Source organism: Anabas testudineus, chromosome 15, assembly GCF_900324465.2.
Source record: "Anabas testudineus chromosome 15, fAnaTes1.2, whole genome shotgun sequence".
NCBI lineage: Eukaryota > Metazoa > Chordata > Actinopteri > Anabantiformes > Anabantidae > Anabas > Anabas testudineus.
Genome location: NC_046624.1, coordinates 15,358,490 through 15,371,653, shown reverse-complemented (window position 1 = coordinate 15,371,653; position 13,164 = coordinate 15,358,490). Strand labels below are relative to the sequence as shown.

The 13,164-nt window shown below is 41.2% G+C and overlaps 1 protein-coding gene across 1 annotated transcript in view; it reads right to left on the bottom strand.

Moving 5' to 3' along the window:
- Nucleotides 1–323: 323 nt before the first annotated feature.
- arid5b (AT-rich interaction domain 5B) overlaps nucleotides 324–13,164 on the bottom strand; it is a 67,867-nt gene continuing 55,026 nt past the window's right edge. The window contains exons 8-10 of the mRNA XM_026354143.1: nucleotides 12,875–12,972; nucleotides 4,617–4,824; nucleotides 324–4,485 (exon numbers count right to left, since the gene is read on the bottom strand). Of these exons, the coding sequence (XP_026209928.1) occupies nucleotides 2,473–4,485; nucleotides 4,617–4,824; nucleotides 12,875–12,972 (2,319 nt within the window). The 3' untranslated portion in view covers nucleotides 324–2,472. The remainder of the gene's footprint in view (nucleotides 4,486–4,616; nucleotides 4,825–12,874; nucleotides 12,973–13,164) is intronic.

Here is a 13,164-nt window from a genome sequence, read left to right as displayed (position 1 = left end):
TACACATCCCATAGAGATACATGCACTGGCACATTTTTCTACTGCAGCAAATACTGGAGAGGCTTCTCTGGCTTAGAGCCCAGAAGTAGCCTGTTGTGAAGATTAAGGCGGATGGAATCTCATAGCCAGATAATGGTATTACAATAATAAAACCCCATTCACACTGCATTTACTCAGGGGAAAAAAGAACATTACATTGGCGTTAGTACACCGGCATTAAATATCAGTTTATTCAGTCCTGGCTATTTTTCTGCAGTTCAGTTTTTAAAAAAATGAGAAAATATGTATAGATAGTAAAATATTTTAATTAAATATACAGGAGGTCATATCATACAAAATGTCTTTATTTTTTGTCTTGCTTGCCAGCTGGGTGATTGGTAAACAGATGGCTACTGTATCAAAAACACTTTCAGGATGCACATTAATGAAAACAATGTGGAGACAAAAAAAAAAAAAAAAAGTGAAACACGAACAAATAAAAAGAGAATCCTAATTCTTAAATTGTAGTGTTTAACTCTAATATGATCATGGTGACCTTGAAACAGAGCAAACAAGAGCACAGCCAGATTGTGTAACTGACTTTTATACTGTTTTTTATACTATTTACAGGTTATAACAGTGTACATGATAACAACCACGCTGTACTATCTACAGTGCTATTTACATAGAAAATAAGACAAGAGAGGGGTTGTCATGAATTGATCCCATATGAATGTTCTGTACAGGAGCCAGCACTAATGCCAGTTTTACCTACACACAGCAGTGTACAGTACTTAATCAAAAATGAATGTCTTGATCTAAGTATTCAGTAAAACTTTACACATAGACATTTACAGCGTTTTTTTCTTCTTCTTTTGAAACACCAGACATGTTCACTGTGTATTTCGACTATCCTGGATTGCAATTATAGTGGCTGTAAAAGCCGGAGCAGGTTTTGTCTTTCTACCTCAGGCTATGGAGCATGGTAGGCATACTTTATGGAGTCTGGTACCTTTTCATCGCTTGCTAGAAAACACATAGAGCACACATGCCCTGCAGATGACAGACACCAGGCTTGTGTCAGTATCAGTAATATCAGTAAATCTCTTCTATAATTGACAACCTGACACAGTTAAGCTAAGTAAATGGATTTATTTAAGCACAGATACTAACCATTAGGTTAATGCATAACTGTTTACGAAAATGTTGTGCCTTACCAAGTTAATCAAGTCTGGTGTCTGATAGCTGAGTGTGCCATATAGTATGTGTATGAATGTATGTGTGCTGCATTCAGACAAGATTGACAGTAATATTGATATTCCTACCCTGCTACAGAAGATGAACCTTAACAACTGTAGTGCTAACTCTAATCCAAGACTGCGAAAAGGCACAGATATTTGCGAAGCAATAATATCTTAAGTGACAACATTCCTATCAAATCATACAGTGGAGTCTTTTCAGCGTGTTGAGTAAGAGAGTCTGTTCACCCAAAAAAGAGCTTTTCAAGTCAAGAACAAAAAGATGAAATGCTGATTTCTCGTGCTGAGCATTCCACAGCAGACGGCTGCTTCATTATGCTGGTCCTGCAGACAAAAACAAACTGCTACTGTCTACTCATCACAAGGGATTTAAGGGGTCAAATGACTTTCAATTTTAGAAAGTAAAAATTTAAACTGTTTTTCATTAACTCTTAACAAAAAACATTCATCATTTGTCAACAGATCAAACGTGACAACTGCTTATGATGCATCTGAAGTGAAATACATAACGAGTACAACCTGAACTGAGTAAAAAGTGAGTCTACAGTACATCTGTCATACACAGCACCTCTGAATGTCATGATGAAACTATTTCTTGTTATGCAGCACCGCAGCAAGTGTTAATGTCGATTCCAAGGAGTCCAGGTGGATTTACCGTGGCACGAACAGGCAACCTCTTTCAGCGTGGAGACATGTAAACATATACAACACGACTGCCGCTACCTAAAGTGTAATAATGTGGTAAAGATCTGCATTTTGTGATGGCGAACACACCTCAGTTATATAAAGAATTTAATTTAAGTTGTCATGTTACTTGTAGTGTTTTTAAGCAACAAAGTTTAGCCCTCAGATGCAGTAAACAAATGGCTTTTCTCTGTTGCCCTCCACTTTTCACACGTCCAGAGCAACACCCTGACTCATGGTGATTGAGAGCGACAAATTGATTTGTGAGCACATACACATGAGCATTGTGCAAATAAGGATACAACAACGTAAAAGATACAGTAAGTGGTGATAAAAATAAAGAACAGTGCAAAGTATATAAACAAATGCATACACAAATAAAAAAGAAAATGGAATTTTCAGTCTGTCTGACTGATCAGTTTATCAATCTGTAATCAGCCAAAGTGTTTTCCTTCGACTGAGCCACAATCCCAGAGCAATGACAGACAAAAAGAAGCTGATAAAGTCTGAGGATGAAGGAGAGAAAGAAATTAATCATCCTCTTTCCCCCTCACAGTCTGGTGCTGGGGTGTACCGAGGATAGCTGAGGTGGTGGGAGTGTGGAGAGAGGGTACAGGTGGTGCAACAGGTCCCCATACAGTGCTGCCCCACCCGGATGCCTGTAGAAGTGGTGGGGGCTGGAGCTGGAGGCCAGCAGCTGCCGGTGGAACATCATGGAGTGGAAGGCTAGCGGGGGCACAAGGGGAGAAACTGCTGACTGGCTCTTTAGGTACTGCAGACCTGGGTGCTGTTGAAGCCCATCCTGGGCTCCTGGTGTCACCAGGCTGCCAGGCGGGTACATGCCAGTGTAGAGGTGTGCGGCATGGGGTGGGGGGAAGGTGGTTGTAGGGTGGCCCTCAGGGAGGTGGTTGTTGAGGTGAATGGCATGGGCCGGCTCAGCTGGTTTCAGCTCTTCTGGGTCGCTGCGCCGGATTGAGGCTGCAGGGTGGATGGGCGTCACCACACGGACTTTCCTTTCTGGGACTTCCTCATTATCAGGCTCCACTAGGCTCCGCTTACTGGGTCGAATGGGACTGGTGAGGGGTGAATCACCTGAAGTTTTAGGGCTAGGAAATGACTGCAACGACTCTGCAGAGCTCTGTTTTGGGGGAGAGATGGTCATAGGAGGAACTCTACATGCCTTAGGGTGAGATTCCAACCCTTGGTGCATGATGGGATATGCGAGACTGCAGAAGGAGGGCTTAGAGAAGGAGGACACCCTCTGAGAGAGAGGTTTAGAAATTGTGAAGTCTCTGGGCTCATTTTCTGTCTCTCTGCTCTCTCTGTGTGTTTGAGTCCTGTCACTGTAGTGAGATCTGTAGGCCAAACCCTCTTGCTCTAAGCCACCACAGACAAAGCTCTGGCTGTCTTCATGGTCCCTTGCGTAGTTCTCTCTCTGCTCTCCATTGACGAAGCCTGCCATCCTCTCCTGGCTGAGACAGTTCTCAGTTTGCCTGTACAGATTATGGAGGTGAGGGGAGGAGTAGCAGTCACCTGCGTAATTCCGAGACTGAGTGGCTTGAAGTAGTTTTTCCCCGGTGTTTTCCACACTGTCCGGGGCATGGGTTCGGGGGAGATAGGGCTGCCACGGGGGATTGACTTGAGGCTGGAGGTGATGGCTTGTCCGACAGCTGTAGGTGTCTGAAAGCTCCCCGACAGCGCTCCTCTCTGACGAGCTACTGGTGACCTGTTGGTGAGGCTTGCTGCTCTGTGCATGCTGGATGACTGATGGCCTGAATATGGGCGCTACCTCTGGGACGCTGTCTGAACCATGTCTCTGCCCTGCCACCTCCTCGTCACCCTTTCTCGTCTCTTTCTGCTGTTCAACCAGTGATATGACACAGAGAGAGGAAGCTGCTGTAGGTGGTGGAGGCTGAAGAGAATTTGAAGTAAAGGAGAAAGGGTTGGACTCACACACTTGAGAAAGGAGCTTCTTCTTGGCCAAAGGAGACATGACACCCTGGCTGGCTTTGCAGTAGGCTGCTGTCTGTGTGGGGCCTTGGGAAGACTCCTTCTTTATGACCCCATAGTCTTCTTTCTCTGAAAAGGAGTCTGTGCTCAAGTCTATACACTGTCTGTCTGCCTGCTTACACATCGGTAACACCTTCCCCACTCTCCCACCATGAGTTTCTGTGGAGTCTTTGACCCTAGAGGAGGGCTCAGGCAGAGCAACATGTCCAGCAGGTTTGTTCTGATCCCAACGGTGAGGCAGGTAGGGGACTTTAGGAATGAAATGCCCTTCAGTTTGCTGTTCACATGTGAGTTTTACTTGGAGGGCCTCACTTATTTGCCTCCATTCAGGCTGGGGACTGGGCCCAGTGTGGAGGGCTGGTCCAGCACGTGAGGCTCTGTAGTCTGGCTCTTTGGGGCAGAATGAAGATGGCTGCTCCACTGCCAATGACTCCTCTTTCTTTAGGGTAAGATGTAATTCTTCCTCCTCTATTACAATGGGTTCATCTCCCAGAGACACCTCCTGTTTTATGGCTGTGGGCAGCTCAGGATTTTCCTCCTTCTCATTGGAGTCCTGCATGAAGAAAAATGATAGTTGTTACAGTTACTCCTCTAGAAAGGAAATATATTTTCTAACAATGTGGTCATTCAAATTAAATTCAATTTACAGAGAGAAAGGATCCTGATGAGGCCGTTGCTTAATACCTGTGATTGTTCTTGGCCTTTTTCTGTTTCCTCTCTGTCCTTTGTACTTCCTAGTTTAAGATTGTTGCCTTTCAGCTTTTTGGCCCCCACTCCTTTGGGCTTGACTCCTAAAGCCTTTTCCTGGTTGCCCTCTGGCTTCCTGGGTTTGGCCAAGGGTAGAGGTTTGTCATGTTCGCCTTTAATGTGCCTCTCATAAGGAAGGAGGAGCCTGAGGAAGAAGGAAGGCAAAGGAATGCAAATGAGTTTGTGGTGTGATCGTCTTGTGTCATGTCATAATTGGGGCACACAATTTATAACATACTGTATTTTTTGGTTCATCACAAACATACATACAGTACATTGCCAAAATTTTTTATTCACAATTTTAGCTAAACAACAATTTTAGATACATCTAAACATCCAAATGTGGCTTGGGTGAACTTTTTTTTTTCAGAAATCCAATATCAACAAGTGAAAATTAAAGAACACTAAACCACATAAGTATTGTGTTTCGTAATACCAAAAACAAAATGAGCTGCAGCTTTGCCACAGGCATGCAGTGTATCAAACATGGAGCTTTAAAACCTCCCTGCTTTAATACCTGGCAAGCATTAACAATCCTATTGTAATTAAACTAGGTTAGGGGAAATCCAGCTTCAGATAGGTGCCAGAGTATGTGTGTGGGTGTGTGTGTGTGTGCATGAGAGAAAGAGAAAATGTAAACGACCAGTTATCTTCTGCTCAGACAGATCACATTTGGTATTAGTTTAACTCTGAAAGAAAAGAATATGTCTGCTGTGCGTGAAAAATTCACAAGGTTGGTACTGCAAAGGAGGAAAATGTCTTTTAGAACTGAAAAGAAACTTGTAAAGAAAGCTCCTCACATATACAGTGGTAAGAAAAAGTATGTGAACCTCTAAGAATTTCATGGTTTTCAAAATGTAATCTGATCTTCATCAGTCAATAATATTAACAAATGTAATGTGCCTGAAGTAATAAGTCTTTATTGAGAACAACCATAAAAACCTTATAGTGATAGTGGAAAAAGTATTTATTACTGTAATCACTTTAAGGGCTGGGATTGTTTCTATTGGTATATTAAAGTACATGTTACAGTGTCATTTTTCATGCTGTTTCAGCTGGTAACAGCACGCTTCAGTTTCTAACACACTGCCCAGTTGACGTGATTTAATGCAGGATGGCTGCAAATGCTCCAACTTAATTATGTCCATAATAAGTGACATTATGTAGAAAAAAAAAACTCAGCTATTTTTGTTATTTCTCTTCTGAATACTTCCCAAGTCAATTTTCCGTATCTGATGTCATAACTAATGGGAACATTAAGATCTGGATAGCATAACAATACCCATGTGTAAAATAATGACATGAAGAACCCAGCTAGGGAAACTTTTAGACTTTTATTGCTCAGAGAAGAAAATGGAAATTGGCACTAGACCAGAAATAAGAAATGCTAGAGAAGAGGAAACCAAGACAACTGAAAAACTACAACACTCCAAACTTCAATAAGCTTTTCTGAAAATGTCTCTAGCTCCTCTGCTCTGTCAGGTTTTTTTACAATAACAATCCATAAAAGCCAGACAGAAACATGACTTTCTCAGTCACAAGAAAAAAAAAAAAAGGTCTTCTTGTGTAACGACAAGAGATGGTTGCACTATTCCTTTTAAGGGACATGGCAGTAAAACAAACAATGAATCAATAGCTGTTTCGCCTCCTCTTCAAAAGGAAGAAAAAAAAAAGCCTCAGAGAGTTCAAGAGGCTCTGTGGGATTTTTTGTTATTTTTCCTCTGAACAAAAGTGCTGGCAGGGAAAGCGGTGAAACTACATTTCATACAGCTGGTCTGGCACCAGGCCCCAGGCCAAGAAAGGAAATGTACTATTAAATGTGACTTATTGGAAAGACGGCGAGCAAAAGGGTTGTGAAAGAGAAGAGGGGAGGGAAAGAGAGCAAAAGGGAAAAGAAACTGAACGAGAGAGGGAGTGAAATAGGGCATAATTACATGTTAATAAAGAGCAAACACGATTCTAAACAAAGGAACAAAGGATCCTAGAAAACAGATAAAGCATGCAGTCTTAAACTTTAACCTTTCAAATGGAGAAGTGAGTCTCAGGGGCTCTATATTTGGGATCTCAGAATAATTGGGAATTTTTACACAGAATAGCAAGCAAGGTAGGCGGATAATAAAACCATTATAAATGTTTATATAATTTCCTCAGACTGATAAATGTGTATTCAACATGTGTAAATGTTAGGCCAGAAAATTGGCATATACCACGCTGATATATAAACACATTTTAACAGTGTGCACTTTTCACTGTCACAGTAATCTGTGGGAAAGAGATGGCTGACTTGGCCTGGGTCAACTTTATGGAATGTCAATATGGGGTGGGGGGTGGGGAGTCACAGGCTCGGATAATGTAAGAACTGAGACCGGGAAATTACAGGAGTCTTAAATCGTTCCAAATGGAAAGGCTAAGATGCAGTGTTATTCAGGAAACCCAAAATCAGGCTCAGGAAGTTCCCCACATTGTCAGAATGATTTGCTTTGTTAATAAATACAAGATGACTTACCAAAATTGTAGCTTATTAACTAGTGTGATACAGTTTTGTGGAAATTTCCACAAATAGCTGAACAAGCAAACAAAGTTCAGACTATGGGGCACTCACTTCTTTCATTTTTAACTGTGGTGTAAAAAAAACGAAAGGAAAACACTAAAATCATAATAGAGCCCCAGCGTGAAAGATTGAAATAATTTCAAGTAGTGTATATATAACTTAGTCATGATCATGTAATATAGTTCTCATAATGCAATACCACTTATATAAGTAGCAATTTCCTCTGAGGAATGGTTGAGCTTGGCAGCATGTGTTGGTTGAGAAAGCCAAGTGTAGTTAACACGTTGAGCCCCTAGGGGGCGTGCGCCGCTCTCAGAGATTCCCGGAAAGAATTTCATTAAGGCAGGAGAGGCAACATTTTTATGAGGTCAATAAATACTTAACTTCCTCTCATGCCAATTTATCACCCAGCCTTTGTTTAAGCAGCCGTTTTCCATGTTGATAACAAGCAACTGAAATGTGCAATAAAGAGATTAAATGTTAAATAGTGGAGATAGAATATGTGTCATGTAATAAGCTAAAAATATTGCTTCATAATCATATAATGCATTATATCTGACTGATCTTAGAACCACTAAGACAAATAACAGTGTAATAAATCAAACCACAACTGTCAACAAAGCGTGTCTGTGCCTTTGAAATAATGGATTGCACACAAAGCACTGCACCCCAAAAAAGACAACTTGGCAAAAACAAGGTGACTTTACCAGCAATGTGCTGCTCTCATCTGAGTTTTGTGTTACAGGAACCAGCACTGTGCTCGAATCCAAGAAATGCCTAAGTCACCAAATAAGTGGAAAAAGCCTGCAGGCTGTTCCATTTCAACAATTTCCCTCCCGTTTGTGCTGAAATTAATTTTAGCTGGTGTTAAGATCACAAGCTGCTTTGTGCATTAAAAAAAAGTTAAATAAACTATTTAAAATGCTGGTGGACAAGCCCCGGGGGCTGTAGAAAGAATCTGGGGAGAGAAAATAACTTACTTTTAAAAGCATGTGAAGAAAAGAGAAACACTATAAAGAATAAAATCAATTTGTTATCACATCTAAATGAAATGACTAAACATCATCAGCAATGGGAAAACAACTGCTGCAGAGGAATGAGAGAATGAAAAAGAGAGAGACACGATGCCAGTAGAGGGATAAACAGACATTGTAGCTGGTCCCTCTGCTTTGAATTCATGCATCAAAGCCCCTCTTTTGTTTCGAAGCCAAACCACTTGAGGTGACCCTCATTCATGCAGTTAAAACAGGAGGGCAGTGTTGGAATGTATGAAAAACTTAAGTCCTTTGTCAAGTCTGAAAATACCAGATTTAAAATGACCTCTACTGTTCCCCCAGGGTTTGCTCTCATTAGCTGCTGCTGCTACTGCAGCAGCAGCTCGCAGTAAATGTTCGCCGTAGCAGGTGTGAGCCGAGAGTGCTAACTGTTTAAAATAAATGAGCACTATTCTGCATAAAGAACCATTCAGGCCTTTCAGTCACTTAAGTTTTAATAACTAAAAATATACAGCATGTGTCCCCTCTTGCTGCCTAAAGTGGACTAAAAATCCCTGCAAGAATGTCATTAATTTAATTTGCTACACTGAACTAGTTATTAATCTCAGTAGACTTGAATAGATTCTCATTCAGTCGATTGCCTGTCACACGTCAGTGCTGTAATTTGTGATTTCTCGTTGCCACCGGGGGAAAAAAACCTCGGACCTTCTGATTAAACTCTGCACATAAAGAAATGATCCAATATTGTGATTTGTTAGATTGCTGCAAAAGAGGTTTTTATCACTAAAAGCTCAATGAAGCATTTTGTCCTGGGGAAACCATCTAGCTCTCAAAGGTTAAAATAGCTGCCTGCTATTTTAGTGTAAAGAACATGCAACTCTTTGGCTGCATTCCCACTGAAGCTGAAGTCCAGATTCAGTGGAAGAGTCATGGATATACAAAGAATTTGGCTGCGCTTTTGATGCAGACAACATGTTGAGACATTGTTTATAGAGTTAAGGAATGCTGACAGATAATATACAGCAATGTTCTCATATCGCAACTTCCCCATGTGCCTCCTTTCTCTCCTACTTTATTTCTTCATGTAGTTTACGTTGATGTTGAATCTTGAATCTTGCTTGTTGATTAAAATCTATAATTTCTTCTTTCCCTTCTTACAGATGGAAATAATACACTGGGAGGACATTTTGGTGATATTTCTTCGCCACCACCTTTTATTGTAATCCAATGACATGCTCCACTTTATGACAAGAGACTACAATAATTTAAATCTGTGCTTGAGCTACAGTATTAGACAAGGTAGGCTGAAGTGTGATGCGCCACATTTGATGTATCTGCAATACAGCAAGGACAGTGCAGAGAGATGCTGACGAGTGCAGCAAACAATCTCCTGTGCCTTTTCTTGTCCCCAAATCTGAACAGCATCCTATTATAATTCTCAGTGTGAGGACCGGCTCAAGGTTTCCTAATAATTATGAGCAACCAATCTGTGTTTATATCAGGAGACCAGCGTTAGTGAATGCAGAGGAGCATAGATACCAGTAGGCATGAATAAAGGCTGAATCAATAAAACATCTAGCCGACTAAAATTAGAACAGGTGTGCATCTCTCTTAAAAGAAACACATAACTACGTGATCTGAGCTGAAGGATTTTCACAGGCCTCCCACTCTATGTACAGTACACCTGGCAAACATCTAATACCTTTAAGATGAAATTATTTAATTCAATACCCCTCATCTGCACTCTCTGCTGTTTCCCAAAAACCACAGAGTTTTTAAATAGCAAATTATTCTAAATTGCTTCTCTGTTGCCATGGATACCCCCCTCCAAAACCCCCTCCTACCCCAATACCAACCCCGTTGTGCAATTACATTAGAGTGCCAAGGCATGGTGAGGTATTAAAAATCTGTAACAGGCAGAAATGAACAGATAGTGAAATGTGATGTTTCTGTAACAAGAGATCACGTTGGAAACCAGGAAGATTAAATATGTAGGAGCTGTTAAAAGGCGCTGACCTGTATAATGAAAGAAACAGCATGAAGTGCAAGGCAGGGAGTAGGAGAGGGGGGGGGCACAGAGAAAATGGCACAGCACAGAAGCAAAAGGCAGTCTATTTCAAGGTTATTGATGCCATCTTTTTCATGACCTCATTTTTAATTCAGAGCACTGGGCCCTGACAGCTAATCTCGGGAAACGGTTTAAATAAATATCATTAAAGCTTCCCCGTAGCTGCAGCGGCAGACCTTGGCTTGGACATTTCTACATTGATTTTTCCCTGCGCACTAATGAACGGCGCTCTGTGACTAAAAAACAGTAACTTTGAAAATGACAATTAGCTGAGGTTATCTCCTGTTCAATTCTAGCTATGTAACTCCATTACTATCAGTGATTACCGCCTGCTCCTGGACAGCATAAACATAGTGATTATGCTACTGGCTACATCTTTCACAATAACATCACCTAGGAAACCATTTCATATGATTTTACCATTAGAGCTGTAAAGGGATAATGTGTATAATTTAAAATGAGAGCTGAATGCTTGTGGAAATTCACAGTCTTTAACCCAAATAACACCACAGACAACCAGGAATATCCACTTAATTCAAAGCAATTATGTCCTGAGATATTGTTTCCTTTTATCCTACTAGCTTGAGACTTTTTTATTTCCTGCTCTACTCCACTTTGGCCCGCTGAGACAAATAAGAAGTGATCCTTCTGAGAGGAAAGGAAAACATAAGTGTTGTTCCAGTTTGTACACTGTACATTCTTCCCTGTGAATTATATTTCTGTAGCACATTGACTAATGATTAAAGGTGGAAACAAAGACGCCTCTGGGGAGCAAACACACACTTCAGCGAGCCCACAAACAGCCTCATTCATCATGCTGGTGAGAATGGTCGTGTTTGCTGAGTTAATACAATGAGGCTAATTGCCCTCCAAGCAGCCCAAACACCAAGGCTCAGCTAAAATTATTCCCCTGAATAGAAACTTGCTCAGCTTCAGCTGATCTCTCTCTTGCTTTCCCTCCCTCTCTCACTCTCTCACACACATGCCCCATCAACCTCACCCCTCCCTCTTACACCTTCTCTTTCTCTGTCAGCCTGATATCCACTGCAGTGTGTGGATATTATTGCTTTGTATTGATTCAGCATTATTTTCTCTCAGCTGCTTCTTGGTGGCTGGAGATGTAAAGGCCAGCACAGCAGCAGTCGCACCTCAGTGCACACACACACTCACTCACACACACACACCTGCCTCTATATGACCATATTTTTACCTTATAAATTGATTAACATTGTTTAACATTAGCTTTTCATGTGTGGCCTCAAAGTAATTTCTAGCCAGAGACAGATCACACAACAAGGATCAAACACACATCCCGATGGCAGTAAAACTATTTGCCCAGCATCATCTGTAATTCCAGGTGTTGCAAGTCATGTCTATTATTAGTAAAAAAAAATAATAACTTGTCTGTGCAGAGGCTCCTCTTTTAAACAGTTCTCTGTATAAAGCAAAGAGGTAGGACTAAAAACACAGCACAAACACCGAAAGCACGCTCAGCTGAACATTTAGAGTCATATTGTCAACTTGTGTACAAATACAACACACTGAACAATACTCTCACACCTATGGTTTCACAAATTTCCTGGAAAAGCCGCACCAGCTGCTACTGCCTATGCTTGCAAATTCGCTTACAGCATGCAATCTTGACACAATACGAAGCTGCCTGGTTCCCTCATATGGTACCGCTGGCATATTGCTGTGTTACTGACAGGTGTGCATGTGTGTGTGTGTGTGTGTGTGTGTGTATATGCCTGAGCTGTGCTGATGCATAAACCTGCAGCAGCTGGAGGGATGTGGAGAGGGTCACCAGCTCAGAGGAATGACCTGTTGGTGAGTGACTAGTTATCTCTTGTTGGGAAGATCGTATTTGGCATTTGTTTAACCTTGGGAAAGTGGGCGAATGTACCTGCTTGTGTGTGCATGAGTGTGCAGACAGCCCTGCATAATACCCTCACAGCTCCCTCAGGATCATATCCATATGCTAGCTTTGGTTTGGTAATTCCATTTGAGTGATTATAATGTGTGCAAAATGCTGCAGTATCTGACTGAGTGATTAGATGCATACATTAAAGTGGTATTTTCATTTTGTCTTGCAGCTTTGTGTGCTTGCAATGCAGATTTTGTGGAAGCGGTGGTTAGTGTATATGTATATCCATGTAGGTCAGTAACCATTTCAAAACTTTGCTCTCAGATTTTACTTTGCATGGGAGGAGTTTACAATGTTTAGGTTCCATATATTGCAACGCAACTAAAAAAATAATCCTAAGAAAAAAATGGAATCTCAACTCATTATAAATTTATTTATAAGGAATGCATTTCTTAATACTATTAACACTGCAAACTGCAACAATGGGGAACAGAGGTGACTGATTTGATAGTCGTGTATGTTCAAGTCTACTCACTTCCTCTGAATAAGATCAATATTTGTCTTGCATTGTTCTGACGTAATGAATAAAGGATTGTGAAATCATATTTGCTGCAGCTGTGAGGGAGTTCACTCGCTTTACATGATGCAAACTGTTCCATGTGTGCACACACAACGACAATGCGTCATATATATCCACAGAGGAACATAACACCTCACCTCTCATAGTGTCTCCGTGTACACGTGGCGGCACTTGTGCTGCTCGGGTTCCCACCCAATTCATCATATACATGCTTCCACTGTCTGCGGACTGTGATCTACAGGAAAGGATGAGAAGACAAAGGGTGATGAGACAAAGGATGTCAATGAGTGAAGAAAATTGAAAAAAATATGCCAAAGAAATGTTTTTAAAACAAAACATAGAGAAAAACACAAGTGGCTGAGATCATTTTGGGGTCTTGGGGATTTACTGAGTCATGATGTTCCAGTTACTGAATCCTCAGCACTCA